This window comes from Armigeres subalbatus, chromosome 1 (genome assembly GCF_024139115.2).
Source record: "Armigeres subalbatus isolate Guangzhou_Male chromosome 1, GZ_Asu_2, whole genome shotgun sequence".
Taxonomy (NCBI): domain Eukaryota; kingdom Metazoa; phylum Arthropoda; class Insecta; order Diptera; family Culicidae; genus Armigeres; species Armigeres subalbatus.
The window spans coordinates 24,942,736-24,964,760 of NC_085139.1; the positions used below are offsets into that span (position 1 = coordinate 24,942,736).

General features: G+C 41.6%; 1 protein-coding gene across 1 annotated transcript in view; it reads right to left on the bottom strand.

The window, feature by feature from the left end:
- The window catches only part of LOC134222786 (uncharacterized), a 33,527-nt gene extending 15,817 nt beyond the window's left edge, over window positions 1–17,710 (bottom strand). Inside the window, exons 1-4 of the mRNA XM_062701943.1 lie at window positions 16,432–17,710; window positions 16,036–16,378; window positions 15,400–15,866; window positions 15,041–15,325 (exon numbers count right to left, since the gene is read on the bottom strand). Coding sequence (XP_062557927.1) covers window positions 15,041–15,325; window positions 15,400–15,866; window positions 16,036–16,048 — 765 coding nt within the window. The 5' untranslated portion in view covers window positions 16,049–16,378; window positions 16,432–17,710. The remainder of the gene's footprint in view (window positions 1–15,040; window positions 15,326–15,399; window positions 15,867–16,035; window positions 16,379–16,431) is intronic.
- Between the last annotated feature and the right edge of the window lie 4,315 nt (window positions 17,711–22,025).

Sequence of the window (22,025 nt, forward strand, 5' to 3'; positions counted from 1 at the left end):
GTTATAATCATCACTTTTACATTGAAAATAAAACTTTTAATTTTACGAAAACAAAACAATTTGTTTAAATCATTTCTGTTTTCTTGTGTGCAAGTATCCAAGTAGCTGAAGCAGCTTGCATTGCATATTTGAGAAAAATATAAGACCTATTCAAACTATATAAAAACTATATATGCATCATTGAAGTTGAATTGCAATAGGAGATCGTCAGTTGCATTCTAGCAAAAATTCCGCTTGAGGCCCTTCCTAAATATTTTAACAACAGCCACTACACCTGATGGTATAATTGCAATATTTCCATTATCAGGCGACAGGTGGTGTTGCTGTGTGTTTGTATCAATGCCATATTGCATATACACTAGTGACATCTGCTGTTCGATATTGTAAGCTTTCAATGTTCCTTCCACACACACGAGGTGGAGAACAGTCTTGAAAAAATTGAAAGTATACAGCTAGAATTTAGTATGGAGGTACAATGAAATCTCTTTTATTGTTTAGAACTGTAAAACAAGTCGTGGGAACAAAAAATCTAAAAATTATTTGTTGCTTTTTGACCTAGGTTTCATATTGATGCGATGCGTAGTTAATGAGAACGGATGATTTGTCCATACAAGGAAATTTATTTTACTTTAAATGTTGTGGCGCCATCTCGTTCAAACAGCACCTTTGTCTTTGCCTTATTGGAATTGGCACCACTAATACCGAAAAAGCTACACAGCAAAAATATTTGTAAATTGCATTGACGTAATTTACACGATGTAACGAAAAAGCAATGTAAACACTAATAAAAGATGTAATACAGCACAATTTTGTATTTATTTTTACATCCCTTCAAAATTACACAAAACTAAAACCTTTTGGTTAGCTGCACGTCGCATTTGTGTAATATTAAAATATTTAGAAATGAGATATTACACGAAAACAGATGCACATAAGTGATTCTCATGTATTTGTGTATTATTAAACGAATTTGATGTAAAATCACATTCAAAGATAATGTAATTATAAAATTAGCAACACTGTCTCAGATTTTGTTTCACGTTGGTCGTTCACTTGCGAGAAGTACGAAACGGTCATTTTTCAGTATTGTTTTTCGCGTTTCTGCGGAAAATTTCGGGAAAGTACAATCACGAAACAAGATGCAGGCACCAGCAAAGGTAAGTAATTGTTTAATTGAATATGCAAAATTGATGAAAAATGAATATTTCGTTGTTATCACAGTAGAAATTTTCTAACCGGCTTATGTTTTCTTTGCAGGCTTTCGTATCGAGATTATGCCGTCGAAGGATGAACCAGCGGATGACTCCCAAGGTGGAAAAGAGGAACCACAGAACTTCCTCGACCGGTTGTCGGACTTCCTCAAGCTCGATGATGTGCATCCGGTCCGACGAATGTGCAGTATGTAATAGAGATGGGCAAAACAGTTCATTGCAGTGAGCGGATCTGATCCGTTCAGCTCATTGAAAAGAGTCAGCTCCTTGGATCAGCTCTTCAGTTCTTTAATGCTACATATATTAAAACATAATTGATAATATTATTATTTTAATTATTGTTCAAAAATTTTAAAAATTTATGTCGTTCATTAATTTATTCATTCATTCATCATTCATCTATTTACCTCACTTTGAAATCTTTAAAATGTTAAGCAACAGTGAGGTAATAATTTCTATTGAAAAACCGACAATTTTAAACTAGTAACATTTATTACGCTTTTTCTAACCGTCTAGTTTTGAAGTCTAAGAATTCATTTAGAACCATCACATTTATTTCTATACAAAAACTAACTCAACATTATTTTCTATTCATAATTCTAATTGATAACGTTGATAACGTTTTTCAAATCATTAATTTGAATAATTCGCGAAGTCGAAGCAAAATTCTTCACACAAACAATGACAGTTCTTTATGGGTTTTTACAATAGAGCAACAGAGAAGAGGAGATAGCGGCCATGTTTCACTCAAACTCTGACAGATACCAATGGGATTTCCCATAGGAGGGAACAGCAGAATTTGCTTCGACTTCGCGAATTCAGTCCCTAGTCTCTGATATGTATAATATTGTATAACATTGTATATGAACCATATCACGTGTCATAAGTTTTCTCTTCATACTGGGTGCAGTAAATCAATGCCTTGTTTGCGCGTGCTTCTAACCCTTCTAACCATGCGTAGTTGACATTTTCATACAAGCGAGCCCATTCATCTATATTGGTTCCCGAAATGCGAGAGAAATAAAAACAAGAGAGTAAAAAAATACAGAGCACGGTGCTACAAACAAACCGAGTGCACATGTAGCAGTATGCTGGCGGGAAAACCCGTCGCAAGTAAAAGATCCGCTCCGTGCAAGACACAGCTCCCAGTTCGGTTCGTTTGAACCACACGGTTCGCTCGCTAGAATCGGTCGCGACTGATCCGGATCGAGATCCGTGTCGCACGGATCTGAGCTGGTGGCGCAGCTCTCGCTTCCATGTCACAGCAATTTCGAGCTGGACGACGACATGAGCGGAACTGAGAGTTGTTCGGATCTTCGGATCTTTTGCTTGGTACGGTTCGTTCGTTACCGCACGACTAGGTATCTTTGTGTGTCCGTTCGTAGCGCCGAGTATGTGGGTATGGGTTAAGAAATAGACGTCAAGCTAGATTATGTTTGCTTGTGTATTTCTTGTTCCTCTCTGCAGCAGAAATGATTTCTGTTGCTTGGCTAGATGGTGCTGTCGCTTGGCTTGATGGTGCTTGAGGTGCAAATAATAAACGATCAGCACGTGCGCGGTACTGGACTGGAATGCTCATACAAGCTCGCTTGTGTCGTGTACCGCGAGCGTGGTATTTTCGTTTGTGCTGTACAAAATCCAACAGCGCGCGTACTCGAGTTCGTACGCTCGAGGGCGTTTCACTAGGCGCGAGTTTGACAATGCTTTCATCAATTTAAAGTGAGCTGCTGAGCTGGGTTTCTTTAAAAAAGATCCATGGCTCATCAGCTCAATGTAGGGAAGCGAATCTTTGGAACAGCTCCTGAGCGGAGCGCCCATCTCTAGTATGTAACCGGCTGCGTAACGTGAGTACTTTACACCGGGTTGCATACGGTTTCTTATGGGTGCATAGTAGCAGAGTGCAAAATTTTCTTGTTACTTATATTGTCTTGTTGGCCTAAAGAAACATAAAGCTTCAAATGCAATTTAGTGGACCGCCGAGGGAAACATCAAAATTCAAGAGAATAATTATATGAACTAACTGTTAAATCCTGCTGCTTCCGTCGCCGGTTCGCTGATGCATTGCTTTAGGAGACAAATTTCATTCCTTTTAGGTTCCAGGAGAGGTAAGCTTGGGTATGTGAACTCCTATATATGGGATTCCGAATGAAACAAATATCTGAAAGGAATTCGAAAAATATTCCCAAAGAGAATGCTACAGGGATGCCAAAATCAAGTCAAATAAATACTTCAGGAAGTCTCAATGAAATCTTTTGGGGTTTATCAATGGAATAATTCTTTAGGAATTATCAATAGATTCCTTTGCAGATTCCCAATAGAATACTTTCAGGGATTCTTAGAATCTTTTGTTTGGGGAGTCATAACGGATTCGTTCAGCAATTCTCCATGGAATCTTTTGAGGCTTCCCAATGGAATCATTTGGGGATTCCCGACGGAATTCTTTGAATTTCTTTAAAGATTTGCAATAAAATCGTTTGAGAATTCATTATGGAACCTTTCAGAGCTTCCCAGGAATCGTTCAGGAATTCCCAATGAAATAGTTTCGCGTTTCCCATTGAAATCGATTGGAGGTTCATTTTGGAATCCGTCAGAAAACCCAAATGGAATCATTTTGGAATTACCAGTGGAATCCTTTGAAGTTTCATAACGAACTCCTTTAGGGATTCCCAATGGATTTCTTCAATGGTTCATTTCAAGAAATTCATTGGGAATCCTTTGGTAATTATCATTGACATCGTTTGGGGATTCATCACGGAATGTTTCAAAAAATCTTTGGAGTTTCCCAATGGAATCCTTTGGGGACTTTCAATGGAGCCCTTTGAGAATTCCCAATGAAACGATATGGGGATTTCCATTGAAATCGCTTAGTGATTCATAACGGAATCCTACAGTGACTCGCAATTGATTTTTTTGGAGGTTCCCAATGGAATCCCTTGCGAGTTGTCAATGAAATCGTTTGCTGATTCCCATTGTATTCTTCTAGATGTTCATTACGGAATCCTAACGGAATTATTCGTGGATTTGCAATGAAATTCTTTGGGGATCATAACGAAATCCTTCAGAGATTCGAAATGGATATCTTTGAGGATTGGTATCCTAATGGTATCCTTTGAGGACTGCCAATGAAATCAATTAGCGATTCCTATTGAAATCATTTGGTTAGCCATGACAGAATTCTTCAGAGCTTTTCATTGGATTTATTTGGGAATTGACAATAAAATCGGAATTGACAATGAATTTCCAATAGAACCGTATGAAGATTTCAAATTAAATCGTTGAAAGATTCATTACAAAATCCTTCTGGGAAACCTGATGGAATCTTTTGGCGGTTCCCAATGGAGTCCTTTAGGAATTCTCAGTGAAATCGTTTAGTGAATACTTCCCATTGAAATCGTTTGGAAATTTATTATCGAATCCTTCACGAAATCCAAAAGAAATCGTTTGTGGGTTCCCGATGAAATGGTTTGAAGATTTCCAATGAAATCGTTTGGGGATTCATTACGGAATCCTTCAGGGATTCCCAATGGAATCCTTTGGTAATTCCCATTGAAATCGTTTGGGGATTCATTATGCAATCCTTCAGAAAATCCAAAAGGAATTCTTTGGGGATCCACAATGTAATTCTTTAGACACATTAATAAAGCTTAAAAAAAATGTAATTCTTTGGGGATTCGTAATGAAATCATTAAATGATTTCCAATGGAATCCTTTGGGGATCCGTGGTAGGATCCTTCAGGGACTCCTAATGGATTTATTTGAGAATTCCTAATTGAATCACTTTGGGTTTTTCAATGAAATCGTTGGGGGTTCATTACGGAATCCTTCTGGGGTTCCCAATGCAATTCTTTGGGGGTTCTCAATATAATCCTTCAGGTATTCCCATTAGAATCGTATGAGTGTTTCCAATTAAATCGTTTGGGGATTCATTAAGAAATCTATCTGGAATTCTTAATTGAATCTTTTGGTGGTTCCCAATGGAATCTTTCACGAAATGGCTTGAGAATTTCAAATTAAACCGTTTAGGAATTCATTATTCCAGGGATTCCCAAAGAAATTATTTCGGGATTCCCAGTAAAATCGTTTGATGATTCATAACAGAATATTCCAGAGATTCCCAATGGAATCCTTCAGGAATTCCCGATGAACTCGTTTGGTGATTCCCGATCAAATAGTTTGGAGATTCATTATGGGATTTTTCAGGAAATCCAAATACAATTCTTTGGAGATTCCCAATGTAATTTCCAATGGAATCCTTTGGGAGTTCCCAATGAAATTGTGATTCACATTGAAATCGTTTGAGGATTCATTACGAATCGTTTGGGGATTCAATATAAAATCTTTGGAATGGAATACTTTGTGGATTCTCAATGGAATCGTTTGGGGATTTTCAATGGATTGCTTTAGGGATACCTAATGTACAAGGATGTTAACGATCATTCAGTAATTTGCGTTCGATCATTTAGTAGTTTGTCAATAACACATTCCAGAAGCTGATTTTCAAATCATGTTGTATGGTGGACTTCTAGTGTGCAGGTTTTTCTACAACTTTGCCAATTGGTTCGTTATTAGAATTCAACTAATAACGGAGTTGGAGCGCTAGTTGCAGTAACTTAAACTAAATGATTGGAATTTTGTTATCATTTAGTCTAAGTTACTGAAACTATAGCTATAACTCCGTTACTAGTGGAATTCAAACAACGAACCATTGGGCAGAAAAAAAACCTTCGCACTAGAAGTCCACCATACAACATGATTTGAAAATCAGCTTCTGGAATGTGTTATTGACAAACTACTAAATGATCGAACGCAAATTACTGAATGATCGTTAACATCCTTGCCTAATGAAATCCTTTTGGAATCGTTTGGTGAATCCCATTGAATTCGCTTGGAGAGTCATGACAGAATCCTTCAGGGATTCCTAATTGCTAAATTCTTCGGGGATTCCCAATGGAATTCTTTAGTGATTATCAATAGAATCATTTGTGGGTTTCTTTTGAAATTGCTTGGTGATTCCCATTGAAATCGTTTGGCAATTCATTACGGAATGCTTCAAGGATTCCCAACGTGATTTGTTTGGGGTTTCAATACAATCTTTTGGGAATTCTCAATGAAGTTCTTTGGAGATTCCCAAAGTAATCTTTTAGGGATCTTAATCCTTTCAGTACGGATGGTTCATATATGCCCAGCGCGCTGGGCATATAACACCCATCCGTCTTAACTGCCATAATCTGAAAAAGTGACGTATGCGCCATTTTACAACATACATGTTTGCTATTTTTCTGTTGAAGAGTACGATGAATACTACTCGTTAACACCATTTTTGGAAAATGGCGTATACGTCACTTTGCCAGATTACGGCAGTGAAGGGGTTATAACGGAATTCATAACAGAATCCTTAAAGGAATCCAATATTCTGCTGAAAATTCTTCCCGAATCCCGGGAATCCATCCCGCTTCGATTCCTTCCGGGATCCCGTTGAGACTCCTTTCAAAATTGCACTTGAAATCTTTTCGGAATTTCACTACGTATATTTCAGAAATTCTTCCGGGATTCCCCTGAGAATCCTTCCTGGATCTAGCTTGGATTCTTTCTGCAATTTCGCAGAGAATCCTGCAAAAATTTCGAACAGAATCTTTTTAGGATTCCATTGGAAATGCTTCCGAGATTCGGCTGGAATTTTTTTCGCTAAAATATCTTTCATGATTTCGCTTTATTGGTCTTTAGCTGTTGGATGGCATCCTTAGCTTCCCTCAAGCTGGAGGCTGGTTGGCTTCCATCGTCCGTCAAGGCAAGGCAGGATTGACTACGTCAATCTCCTCCGCTGCCTTGACTTTCACTGCCTGTACTCTCAGCGCCATTCAAATGTTCCTCGTAGTGCTGCTTCCACCTTTCGATCACCACACGTTCGTCCGTCAAGATGCTACCCTCCTTATCCCGGCACATTTCGGCTCGCGGCACGAATCCTTTGCAGGATGCGTTGAGCTTCTGGTAGAACTTGCGTGTTTCTTGAGAACGGCACAGCTGTTCCATCTCCTCGCACTCCGCTTCTTCCAGGCGGAGTTTCTTCTGGCTGCTTTGACTGTATTCCAGGAGTTCTCAAGAGGGGCCTCATCGGCATCCATGCCTCGAGATGCTGCGCGTATGCAGTGGCGACATCAGGTTGCTTCAGTCACTCTAGGTCGTACCGCGGCGGTCGTCGATACCGAACATTGTTGATGACGGATAGTTTTGGGCGCAGTTTAACCATCACCAGATAGTGGTCAGAGTCGATGTTAGCGCCACGATATGTCCTGACGTCGATAATGGCGGAGAAGTGCCGTCCTCAATCAGAACGTGGTCGATTTGTGATTCTGTCTGCAGTGGTGATCTCCAGGTGTACCGATACGGGAGGCTGTGTTGGAAGCAAGGATGTTATCGATCATTTAGTAATCTGCGTTTGATCATTTAGTATTTTGTCAATAATTCATTCCAGAGGCCTAATTTCAAAATGTATTGTATGGTGGACTTTTAGTGCGAAGGTTTTTCTACAAATCTCCTTAACAGGTCGATGTTCGAATTCCATTATTAAAGGAGTTACGGTGCTAGTTGCTATACATATACTAAATGATAACAAAATATGCCATCATTTAATCTAAGTTACTGTTACTAGCGATATAGCTCCGTTATTAGTGGAATTCAAACAACGAACTGTTAGCCAGAGTTGTAGATAAACCTTTGCACTAGAAGTCCACCATACAACACATTTTGAAATTTAGCCTCTGGAATGAGTTATTGACAAACTACTAAATGATCGAAGGCAGATTACTAAATGATCGATAACATCCTTGGTTGGAAGTAGGTGCTACGAATGACCATATTTTTGGAGGCGGCGGAATCAATTAGTCGTAGGCCGTTTTCGTTCGCCAGCCGGTGAGCGCTGAACTTCCCAATAGTCGGTCTAAACTCCTCCTCTTGGCCAACCTGAGCGTTCAAATCTCCTATGATGATTTTGATGTCGTGGCTTGGGCAGCTGTCATACTCACGTTCCAGTTGCGCATAGAATGCGTCCTTATCATCATCAGTGCTTCCGGAGTGTGGGTTATGGACGTTGATTATGCTGAAGTTGAAGAACCGGCCTTTGATCCTCAACCTGCACATTCGTTCATTGATCGGCCACCACCCGATCACGAGCCTTTGCATGTCGCCCATCAATATGAAAGCTGTTCCCAGCTCGTGTGTGTTGCCGCAGCTCTGGTAGATTACCTCTAAACGTTCGCACCTTTGATCCCTTCCAACAAACCTCCTGCAGCGCTACGATGCCGAATCCACGGTCCTCGAGCACATCGGCGAGTATGCGTGTGCTCCCGATGAAGTTGAGAGATTTGCAGTTCCACGAACCGAGTTTCCAATCGCCAGTCCCTTTTCGTCGCAGTGGTCTTCGCCGATGGTTCCAGTCCGTACTCTCTTGTTCAGGTCATGGAAAATTCGTTCAAAAACGAATGAATGCTTTGTTTTCATCCCACAGCGAGATTTTAATTTCGGTGCACCGATTGATGTTCGCTCGATGACGTGCTACTTGCTGCACATTGTTGATTGTTCGTCCCTTATTTTTTTTTAAAGGCTGGCTTGCAGGGCCTGATATCAAACCCACTAAATTTTCGGAGGACCATTCTTTTTTATTCTCGGTGAACCATGGTGCACAGTTTCATTTAGAGTCCCTCGCTGGCACTCGGACGATGATCAGCCGCCCCTAACATGGAGAACAGACGCTGTTGTGAGCCGATCCTGACATGGAGAACAGACGCTCAATAAGATTTGCACCTCCGGAGAAAAGCAAACCCCCCCTTCCCTGTCAGCATACGACCATAGTTCCCACCGGGGTTGGTTACCCGATCTTTCCTAAGGTTGCTCGTATCCCGGCCAGAACCACGGGGAGGTAGGGATAGGAGTTGCTGGGTAAGAGGCTAAGGACCGCGAGATGGGGTCTATTTTATTCCTTCAGGTACGCGAGGTAACAATGGTACGCTTTACCCAGCATTTTCCGTGCCCCGCTTCAAATGCTTCTGAGATTCTTTTCGAGATTAGGCTGGGAATCCTTCCGGAATTCCTTTGGAAATCTTTCCAGGACTCCGCTGGGACTCCTTCCGGGATCCCGCTGGAGTACCATTCTACCGGCATTCCCATGGGATTTCTCCAGAGATTCCGCAGAGATTTTTTCCGGAATTTGGCTGGAAATCCTTCTGGTATTTTGCAGAGATTTCTTCCGTGATTCCACAGAGAATTCTTCTGGGATAGGGAGCAGTTATATTTTCGGAGATCTCGGTATTCCGTAGAGGATTCTTCCAGAATTCCACAGATAATTCTTTCGGAATTATGCTATGAACATCTACGGAATGGGAAAACTTATGAGATTCCGCTGGGATTCATTCAGCAATTCTGCAGAGAATCCTACCGGGAGTTTGCAGAGAATCCTTCTGGGATTCTGCAGAGATCCTTCCGAAGTAGCAAAGAATTCTTCCGGGATTGAGTTGGAAAACTTTCCAAGTGATAAGAAAATTATTTTGAGCTTTTTAGTGGAATGTTTTCACCTGTCATAAGACGAGTTTGAACAATCCCATTGAATTCCACCACTTAATTGTATCCTGACAGATACGTATTTCGACCTCAACAGTAAGGCCGTCTTCAGTGTCTTGTACTTGACTCGACTTGATGTTCGCTGAAGTCGAGTCAAGTACAAGACACTGAAGACGGCCTTACTGTTGAGGTCGAAATACGTATCTGTCAGGATACAATTAAGTGGTGGAATTCAATGGGATTGTTCAAACTCGTCTTATGACAGGTGAAACTTTCCAAGGTTTTGCTGAAATTTCTTCTGGGATTTCGGTGGGAATCCATCCGTGTGCTTGCTTGGACGCCTTCCGGGATTTCGTAGAGAATTTTTCCCAAATTCCGCAGAAAATCTTTCCGACATTCCGCAGAGAATCATTTTTTTTCAGAATCAAAATATTTTAGGGTATTATAAAATATCGTGGAATTCTGTACAAGGTTTCCACACAAGCTTTGAAAAGTATTTGGGTGATAACAGTGTTGCTGGTGTAAGTAAGACAAATAAGATAGATAAGACTAAGAAGAAAAATAAAGTAAGTTCCTCCAGGAATTCCTTCGGAAGTTCCTCCAGGATTTCTTTCGGAAGTTCCTCCAAGAATTCCTCCGGAAGTTCCTCCAGCAATTCCTCCGGAAGTTCCTCCAGGAATTCCCCCGGAAGTTCCTCCAGGAATTCCTTCGGAAGTTCCTCCAGGAATTCCTTCGAAAGTTCCTCCAGGAATTCCTTCGGAAGTACCTCCAGGAATTCCTTCGGAAGTTCCTCCATGAATTCCTTCGGAAGTTCCTCCATGAATTCCTTCTGAAGTTCCTCCAGGAATTCCTTTGGAAGTTCCCCCAGGAATTCCTTCGAAAGTTCCTCCAGGAATTCCTTCGGAAGTTCCTCCAGGAATTCCTTCGGAAGTTCCTCCAGGAATTCCTTCGGAAGTTCCTCCAGGAATTCTTCCGGAAGTTCCTCCGAGAATTCCTCCGAAAGTTCCTCCGGGAATTCCTCCGGAAGTTCATCTGGGAATTTCTCCGGAAGTTCCTCCGAAAGTTGTTCGGGAATTCCTCCGGAAGTTCCTCCGAGAATTCCTCCGGAAGTTCCTCCGGGAATTCCTCCGGAAGTTCCTCCGGGAATTCCTCCGGAAGTTCCTCCGGGAATTCCTCCGAAAGTTCCTCCGGAAATACGTTCGGGAATTCCTCCGGAAGTTCCTTCGGGAAGTCCACCGTAAGTTTCTTTGGGAATTCCACCGGAAGTCTCCCCGGGAATTCCTGGAGAAACTTTCGAAGGAATTCTTGGAGGAACTTCCGAAGGAATTCTTGGAGGAACTTCCGAAGGAAATCCTGGAGGAACTTCAGAAGGAATTTCTGGAGGAACTTCCGAAAGAATTCCTGAAGGAACTTCCGAAGGAATTTCTGGAGGAACTTCCGAAAGAATTCCTGAAGGAACTTCCGAAGGAATTCCTGGAGGAACTTCCGAAGGAGTTCCTGAAAGTATTTCAGAAGGAACTCCTGGAGGAACTTCCGAAGACAATCCCTGGAGGAACTTCCGGAGGAATTGCTGGAGGAGCTTCCGGAGGAATTCCTGGAGAAACTTCTGAAGAAATTCCTGGAGGAACTTCCGGAGGAATTGCTGGAGGAACTTCCGGAGGAATTATTGGAGGAACTTCCGCATAAATTCCTGGAGGAACTTCCGGGGGAATTCCTGGAGGATTTTGCGGAGGAATTCCTGGAGAAACTTCCGGAGGAATTCCTGGAAGAACTTCCGGAGGAATTCCTGGAGGAACTTCCGGAGGAATTGCTGAAGGAACTTCCGGAGGAATTCTTGGAGGAACTTCCGGAGGAATTCCTGGAGGAACTCCCGAAGGAATTCCTGGAGGAACTTCCGGAGGAATTCCTAGAGGAACTTCCAGAGGAATTCATGGAAAAACTTGTGGAGGAATTCCTGGAAGAACTTCCGGAGGAATTCCTGGAGAAACTTCCGGAGTAATTCCTGGAGGAACTCATCTCGGAATTCCTGAGGGATTATTGCCGGATTCCCCGTAGGATTCACCTTGGATTATTGTCGGATTTCCCGAAAGACTCTCTTCGGAATCCTATGAAGAATGCTATCGGAATCTCAGAAGGATTCCCGTCAGATTTGCTGGACAATTAAAATCGGAATCGCTGAAAGATTCCTGTCGACATCCCTGGAGGATTTCCATCGAAATTCCTGGGATTTCAGTTCGGTCCTTTAGGAATTTCAACGGTAATCTTTAAGGGATTTCGACAGGAATCCTTCAGTGGTTCTGAATGTAATCCTTCAGCGAATATGACGGGAATCCTTCAGCGATTCCGACGGAAATCCTTCAGGGATTTCTTCTAGGCTTTCAGTGGGTTTATTTCAGGGATTCGGAATTGTTGGAGGATTCCTATCGATTCCTACGGAAATCCTTCAGGGATTTGGATTTCAATTGCATCTTTCTTCGATGCCGAAGGGAATCCGTCTTCGATAATTCAAAGAATTCTTCTGGGTTCCAGCTGGAATACTTTTGTGATAACGAGGAGAATCGTTCCTATAGAGGATTTGATTTGAAATCTCTGAAGAATATTATTTGATATTTGTGGAAAATTTATTTTTAATCCTCGGAGTATTCCATTTGGAATTACTATACAGAGAATTTGATTTGGAAGTCCTGGAGAAATCTCTTTGGAATCTCAGGATTTTATGTGGTATCACGAAATGACTGCCTTTGGAATACTATTAGTCAGCCCCATATATTAACTGTCAAAGGTTGAGTCAAGTGCCCTGCGGTGTTTTTCTTGTACGTTTAAATCATATTATTCCGTACGTCAAACGAGACCGAAAATGTCGAGGAAGGATTTTTTATCTATTTTTTAATTTCAAATTAAACAATGTTCCTTTCGATTTCTGAGTCAAAAGAAAAACTGACGCGTTCAGGATGATTTGCTTCATCGTTCCATGGAAGAAAATCGAAAATCGATTCTTCATTTTAGGACCCAATAGAATATTTCAGTATAGAAATTGCTCTAGGTGTATTTTTTTATTTAAGTATTTGGTTTGGAATTGTTACAGGACTTGGTTTCGAATCCCTGCAGGATTTGATTTTGAAATCTTGAAAAACTTGATTTTTATTCTCTTGAGGATTTGATTTGGAACCCCTGAAGGATCGATTTGGAACCCCTGAAGGATCGATTTGGATCCCCAAAGGCAAAAGAGTATAAGTTTTGGGAGAGTCCTATTTGGAATTCATTCAGTTCTCTGAAGGTCAAAACAAATACACCGTATGACAATTGACCCTATGTTGTATCTGTTGTATACATATATCATTTTTTTTCAGATCCTGGATAAACTCAATTTAAGAATTGTATGCTACACCTTTGACGACACGGCATTTTAACTGTCTCCATGCTGCCCCGGATCTGAACGGCGTGTTCGAGCAGACATACTGCCTATGTAGACACTATCACGCTAAACAAACCTGACACGACGGCCCTCCGACGAGACAATAGGTTTGCGCAGGCCCAATAAGCCGCCTTCAAAAACAACCATTACGAACGACATAGAAGATAATAATACGACTCGATGCAATCGGCAACGATCTAGGCGACGAATAAAGGATCACGATTGGAAGTTTGGAGCATGGAACTGCAAGTCGCTAGGAAATCTGCTGCACAGGACAGAAAGTGTGGAAAAGCGGGCATCGAGCGACTACCTTCTACCAAAGCTGTGATACCACCAACGAGCTGGGAACCGGCTTCATAGTGCTGGGCAAGATGCGCCAACGCGTGATTGTCGCTGTCGTCGCTGTCCAGAACATTTTTGCTGGCAAGGATAGGGGAGCTAAATGTCAAAGAAGGAAAATCCATACGATTTGACAGCTTGGTACCCAACATGTTCCGGATAGCAGAACAAAGGGAACCGAAGCGACCATCTTTATCTAGTAACTAAAATATCTTTTGTCACTGCAGAAGTAATTTGAGTGATCATTAATCAATCAACAAACCTTTTCGCAGGGTCCAGCAGCGATTCCAGACTGGCTGCTACTCATCGCCGTCCTAAAATGCAGTGTGAATTTTAATTAAGAAAAATAAAATAATACTTCAATAATCGAATTTAAGGTCTTCTCTTTATAAATTAATGGAATGAAGAAAACTCAATTTATCATATTCGTTTGGCATGCATACAATACATAATACAACCGAGTACATCGTACTGCCTTACATCAAATTATTTTACATCGCTTTAATTACGTCGCTGAATTGTGTACATCATGGAAAAAAATACACCTGCGCTGTTACTCACGAATTGTCGTGTACATCAAAACAGTGTAATATCACAGCTCTGACGGAATAGTCTATGTGCATCTGTTTCGAATGTAATATTCAACAACTGTTTTTGCTGTGTATGCTGCAATTCGGCATATGAATATTATGAATATTTAGTTTGCATAGATCGTATATTCGTATATTTGCCTTAAATATACAATGGTTATTTGGAAAGGCTTCAATCTCGGCTTCAATACAATTAATTTGGTTTTGAATGGGCCTTGGCTGGCGCATAGCGCCACCATATTAAACGGGACGCTAATCCAATACCACTTTAAATTCGTGTAATTTATAGCCTATTCAGATTACGTGTTTATTAACATAATATAGACTATCTTGATGTTAAAGTTCACTCATCTTATTTTCATTTCATTTGTCAGTGTCAATTATTATGTTAAATATCTCGTAAATGGTCGTAATCTGAATTGGCTATTACTATGATTAATCTTAGTGTATGATATGAAGAGGTAAGTCCATATAGCTTTCAGGTAACGTCCATTAATTACGTTACGCTAAAAATCAACATTTTTTAACCCCCCCTTTCCTTGTCCTCTTCGTCGCGTTTTTTGTACAAACCTCTAAGGGCCGATGTCCACGTAGCGTTTTTTAACGCTGCGTTAACGCCGCGTCCACGCAAAGTATCCAGCATCAAATGGAGTAAAGTACACGTAAGCGTGTGAACGACTACATTTGATACTGGGTACCTTGCGTGAACGCGGCGATAACGCAGCTTGAAAAACCGCTACGTGGGCATCGACCCTAACAATGTTTCTATAAGTTATCGCGCATTCCAACCAACCCCCTCAAAGCGTGACGTAATTTATAATTCCCTTACCTTAATTTATTGTCGAAAATTGGATATCGGATATCGGACCATTTGGGCAGCACCGGACGGGAATGGGGGTGCTACCCAAATGGTCCGATACCATTGTACTCACAAATTTGTTCTGATATGCCTCGTCAGCCAAATTCTTCTCCAGTTGTTGAATATGCGCAATTTCTGTGGCTGGTGTGAACTTGAAATTTGGATCGCTTGCCGTTGCTTGGTTGTGCTTTTGAGCTCGCAGGACTGCTTCGAGCTTTACGTCAAACTCACTTTTCAACGCAGCTGCTGTTTGGACTAACGACGCTTCCATTTTACCGATGATCAATTTAGCAACCCGATCACCTTCTTCCGTAAGCTTTTTGGAAATTGCTTGGACGATTCTGTCACTGTCCTGTCGCTGCAATGAAAAGTTGTAAAACAGAGTGTAAGAACGCAATCATGCTTTTCAAATGAAAACTATCAATTACTTACCTCAACATCCTCTACATGCTCCGCAAATTCGTCTCCGATGGGCATCTCTAGAGTTTCGACCTGAATTGTCCGATCCAAAACAAACTGCGGGGAGTTCTGAGGTAGATTATCCATGTCCATCTCATCGGTCTGATTGAGTATGGTTATGTCAGCCTGGTTGATGAGCTGTTCAATGTTTGTTGCTGGAGATTGAGCACATGGGCTGATTGAATCGGTTGGAATTGTGAGCGGCAGTGTGAGTACTTGGACCGGCCCTTCATCAATAACCGGCTGCAATGAGGGCTGCACGATCATTGGTGCTATGACTACTGGCATCTGTGCTTCTTGGATCGAACTAGGCCCAGCCACCGGGGAAGCCACTGTTTTCGGTAAAGCCTTGGCATTGGGACCCTTTGCAGAACCCTTTGTCTGTCTTCCAACGTTGATGGTTCCAAGCACTGGTTGCGATAGGGTTACGGAAGCGGAAGCTTGATAAAGGAATTGGCACTTAGTTTCAATAATTTTTTATGTGACACGCAAGGGAACGTCCATTAATTACGTCACGCTAAATTTTTGTATGAATCGTCACGTTTTCCAAACCCTCCCCTACCTGACGTAATTCATGGACGTTCCACAATTAACGACACAAAAACGTACCTTGGTTTACCATATGGTTAAAATCATACCCCTTTGTTGATGGTTGTGAGGAAGAGCTTTTCTTGTTTTTTTTTACGGGGTGCGTAGTCCGACGCTTCTGTCGACATTCCGGAAAGACCGTCTACTTCTTCCTCTGCGGCTCGGTATGTCGGAATGTATTTCCTTTTGACAGCACAGGGTATTTTTGTCCACGATGTCGCCGGTTTCGATGCCGCATCTCTGGACAGTTGGTGGGCATTCTTATTTGGCCACCTCAAAAAGTCGCCTTGTACCCACTGATGCGGGACGACTGTTACCACCGGCCGGCCTCCTTCGACCGTCTGAACGACGTTGAAATAATGAGCTGAAACAAGAATTTAATCAATTTGGTTCACAATATTACTAAATTTAACAAACCTTTGCTCATTTGGGATGAAATCAGGATGCAAAACAGAAAAGTAGCACAGCACTCGCGACGCACAAACGGATGGTTTTCGATCGGATGCTTTTATATTTTTTTTCGGTGATGATCGAATGGCGAGCGATCAATGACAGCTGGAAAACATCGCTATTTTGTTTCAGCATTTGTTCATCCGTAGTGCAGTTATTGTACAGCATGTACACAGTGATGCTTAAGTCAAACGATTTCGAGCTGTACAAACAGTTTTAAAACGAATTCAAGTACTATTGTACAACATAGTCGATAGTAAAAAAACATCATGTAGCTGAACATTTGTTAATATCTTGTAGGCGGTTTCGATGTAAACCAAAAAGTATTTTAAATACGAGAAAGTACATATAACAATCGAAATATATGCGGTAGCGAGTGTCCCTAAATTATGTCACACTTTTAATAGCCTATTCAGGTTGCGCCATTTATTGTAATAAATATCGTTATAAAGAGAAGCTTAATGCTAGTCTCCATACATTCAAATTTTTTTCACTTTTACACGATATTTTATTAGGATAAATGGAGTAATCTGAATAGGCTTTAAGAAAAAGATACGCTTTGGAGAATGTGAAAATTTATAAATAAAAATCGGATGTCCTACATGAAAAGTGTGACAAAGAGGTATACATAAATCAAAGGGGTATTCAGAAATCTAAAATTTAAGTGTAACCTGGAATTCCAGAAAGGCATAATCAATTACAGAGTGAAACATATCAATAAAAAAAATCGTTTTCCACGATAATGGATTGGTAACACATATTGTTTTTATATATTGTTGGCAGGATCTAGACCTGATAAGAGAAACGTGAACTGGTTTGATTGGCTGCTCAAACTGACAAATGTCAGTAGGCATGACTGCAATTCGATTGGCTCCTGGGAACTTTTAAATATTATACTAGTTTTGCAGCCTTACAACCTGTATCCAAACAAACATTTTTGCTGGGAAAATGCTACTGCAGCCGAATTCTTGACTTGTTCAACTAAAAACCCAGCTTATACAGCTAAAATTGTTAGTTGAGATGCAAGGTAGAACAAAACCCCGTCATTTGATCTCAACTACATGGCTGCTGAATTGGTACAGATGGAGAGGCGAGCACTACGATGAACAGGCAACGCTGTGGACGTGCGATCAAAACCCGTCAACGATAAGGAAAATTTATCTTAAGATAATAAATTTAAAAATGCAATTATATAGGTAAAATGATAATAACGTAGTGGTATATGACGCATAAATCAAATAAAACAAGAAAATTGAAAGCACTGTCATCATTTTGTTGATTTCTGCGACACGTTTAATGAAGATTTTTAAGGAGAATGTACAAACCATGCATTAGCTGGTTTAACAACCACAATTCAGTTGATTCTATTTTTAGATCACTGTTTTAATTAATGAGCCAATGCTGCTAATCAGTTTATTACCAGCCTTGTTAAAGGTTTAAATTTGTCTAGAATAAGTTCCTTAACGGACTGTACATATATTTTACATCTGTAGAATTAAAGTTGAACAAGGGATGATTACAAGCTTAATGAGCACATTATTCAAAATATGTAGCTGAATGTGTAGTTGAATAAACGTATACAAATCGATCACCAACAACTCCAAGCTGACTGAGCAGCTTTATAATTTCGCCAAATTTGTTTGAATAATGTTTGAACATTAGCTTTGGAGGAAAATACTAAGACAATAATACAGCATGTTGCTGAATAAAAATATAGTACTAAGGTTAGTTCAATGAGAGATTGTTAGTTGGGCATACACCTTCTTCTTGCACACCGCCAAAGATGGTCCTAAGCACCAGTCTCTCGAATACTCCGAGTGCTTGCAAGTCCTCCTCGAGCATTGTCCATGTTTCATGTCCGTAGAGGACGACCGGTCTTATTAGCGTCTTGTACATGACACATTTGGTGCGGTGGCGAATCTTTTTTGACCGCAGTTCTGGAGCCCGTAGTAGACCCGACTTCCATAGATGATGCGTCTTCGTATTTCACGACTAACATTGTTATCAGCCGTTAGCAAGGATCCGAGGTAGACGAATACCTCGAAGGAATCCCCGTCTATCGTAACACTGCTTCCCAGGCGGGCCCTGTCGCGCTCGGTTCCGCCCACAAGCATGTACTTTGTTTTTGACGCATTCACCACCAGTCCAACTTTTGTTGCTTCACGTTTCTGCCACCTTTGCGAATGTTCGGCCGACAATGTCCATGTCTTCCGCGAAACAAATGAATTGACTGGATCTGTTGAAAATCGTACCCCTGCTGTTACACCCGGCTTTCCGCATGACACCTTCTAGCGCAATGTTGAACAACAGGCACGAAAGTCCATCACCTTGTCTTAATCCCCGGCGCGATTCAAACGAACTGGAGTGTTCGCCCGAAATCTTCACACAGTTTTGCACACCATCCGCCGTTGCTTTGATCTGCCTGGTAAGCTTCCCAGGGAAGCTGTTCTCGTCCATAATTTTCCATAGCTCTACGCGGTCTATATTGTCGTATTCCGCCTTGAAATCAACGAACAGATGATGCGTTGGGACCTGGTATTCACGACACTTTTGCAGGATTTGCCGTACAGTAAAGATCTGATCCGTTGTCGAGCGGCCGTCAACGAAGTCGGCTTGATAACTTGCCACGAACTCATTCACTAATGGTGATAGACGCCGGAAGATGATCTGAGATATCACTTTGTAGGCGGCATTAAGGATGGTGATCACTCGAAAGTTCTCACACTCCAGCTTGTCGCCTTTCTTGTAGATCGGGCATATAACCCCTTCCTTCCACTCATCCGGTAGCTGTTCAGTTTCCCAGATTCTGACTATCAGTTTGTGCAGGCAAGTGGCCAGCTTTTCCGGGCCCATCTTGATGAGCTCAGCTCCGATACCATCCTTACCAGCTGATTTATTGGTCTTTAGCTGTTGGATGGCATCCTTAACTTCCCTCAATGTGGGGGCTGGTTGGCTTCCATCGTCCGCTGAACTGACTTGGTCATCTCCTCCGCTGCCTTGACTTTGATTGCCTGTACTCTCAGTGCCATTCAAATGTTCCTCGTAGTGCTGCTTCCACCTTTCAATCACCACACGTTTGTCCGTCAAGATGCTCCCATCCTTATTCCGGCACATTTCGGCTCGCGGCACGAAGCCTTTGCGGGATGCGTTGAGCTTCTGATAGAACTTGCGTGTTTCTTGAGAACGGCACAGCTGTTCCATCTCCTCGCACTCTGCTTCTTCCAGGCGGCGTTTCTTCTCCTGAAAAAGGCGGGTCTGCTGTCTCCGCTTCCGTCTATAACGTTCCACGTTCTGCTAAGTACCTTGCTGCAGCGCGACCGCCCGTGCTGCGTCCTTCTCCTCCAGAATCTGTCTGCACTCTTCGTCGAACCAATCGTTCCGTCGACTTCGTCCCATATACCCGACGTTGTTCTCCGCTGCCTCGTTAATGGCTGCTTTTACTGTATTCCAGCAGTCCTCAAGAGGGGCCCCATCGAGCTCACCCTTCCCGGCAACGCTGCCGTGAGATGCTGCGCGTATGCAGTGGCGACATCAGGTTGCTTCAGTCGCTCTAGGTCGTACCGCGGCGGTCGTCGGTACCGTACATTGTTGATGACAGATAGTTTTGGGCGCAGTTTAATCATCACCAGATAGTGGTCAGAGTCGATGTTAGCGCCATGATATGTCCTGACGTAGATAATGTCGGACAAGTGTGGTCGATTTGTGATTCTGTCTGCAGTGGTGATCTCCAGGTGTACCGATACGGAAGGCTGTGTTGGAAGTAGGTGCTGCGAATGGCCATATTCTTGGAGGCAGCGAAATCAATTAGTCATAGGCCGTTTTCGTTTGTCAGCCGGTGAGCGCTGAACCTCCCAATAGTCGGTCTAAACTCCTCCTCTTGGCCAACCTGAGCGTTCAAATCTCCTATGATGATTTTGACGTCGTGACTTGGGCAGTTGTCGTACTCTCGTTTCAGCTGCGCGTAGAATGCGTCCTTATCATCATCAGTGCTTCCGGAGTGTGGGTTATGGACGTTGATTATGCTGAAGTTGAAGAACCTTTGATCCTCAACCTGCACATTCTCTCGTTGATCGGCCACCACCCGATCACGCGCCTTTGCATGTCGCCCATCACTATGAAAGCTGTTCCCAGCTCGTGTGTGTTGCCGCAGCTCTGATAGATGGTATGATTACCTCTAAACGTTCGCACCATTGATCCCTTCCAACAAACCTCCTGCAGCGCTACGACGCCTGTAGTATTCAGAGTAAGCGGCTAATGATTTTTGAAAAAATGTCATTTAAGAATTGAATGAAAAACACTTCAAAACCGTATTTTGAGATTTCGTTAATAAACTTGATACTGGCGGCGAAAATACGGCTGTCGCCCGAGCTCACTTCGGCTTTCAACAGGAACTACAATATATTTACTGTGAAAAATTCTTGTAAGTTTTGTTAGTTAGTTAGTTAGTAATTCGAAAAGACCCTAAAATGAACAAAACTCGCGCTTAGAAAAATATTGGCGTAACAGTATTTATCGATTTCCCCTAATCGATATTTTGCTAATTACTCAATTGTTTCAAAAGCTACAACCGGTGCAAGATGCAATCAACCTTTATCACAACATACAATAAAATCTTTGGAAAATTACCGCAATTTGCCACATTAATAAAAAGAAAACATCGAAGAAGAGAAATCGATTAATGCAGTTTCTCCCTTATGATTTTAACCACGAGAAATATTGGAATCATTCAACTATTTTTTTAAAATTAGAGTAATTTTATTTTTTATTGTTGTATAAGTTTGGTACTTCTCATTCGGTCCATGAAAGAACATTTCTCCGATCTCAACAATAAGACTAGAAAAGTATCTGTTAAGTTACAAGAGACCGAGTTTTGTTAAACAGTGAAAACTATTCATCTGGACTTATAAGGACATTCTACTAAAAATAATTAGATCAACTGTTTTGCGGTATACTTGAATAATATCCAATTTCTATTTTCGAAAAGCTTACAAAAGAATTATCATTTGAACTCTCATTGGCTGGATTTAAGAGCATACAAGTATGGGATCAATAATATACGTCAACAGTCACATTTATTGTTTTTTTTAATTCTGGTCGAACAGGAATATATTTTTTTTAAACAATCTTGTTTTTTTTTTACTTTTTAAACGCTTTGCAAACACTTAATAAATTAATGGCAATGGAAGTGATTGGCATTGAAATTCTGAAAAATCCATATTATTTGGACATGGCATTTTGCAACGCCAAGTTTGATACTTTGCCGAAAAATTTATCAAAGAAGACATATGATGCAAGGCGGAATGAGGAACATGTGTGTCGTATTCCAGCCGAAAACGGCTGTATGGAATTCGCCGTTGAAGAGCGGTGCGACTGTTCGTTTTTAAATTCGACAACAAACTGCCGGTGCGATCTTCGTCGTTCCTACTCAACCCGATGGCGCTACCAACACCATCTCACACTGAGGTGGCAGCAATGCGCTAACATTGCCATACCCCGCCGCGCAACCTCTCTCAGCCCCTCACAAGCTACCGATTCATTGGCACACGCTTAAATGAAACAAA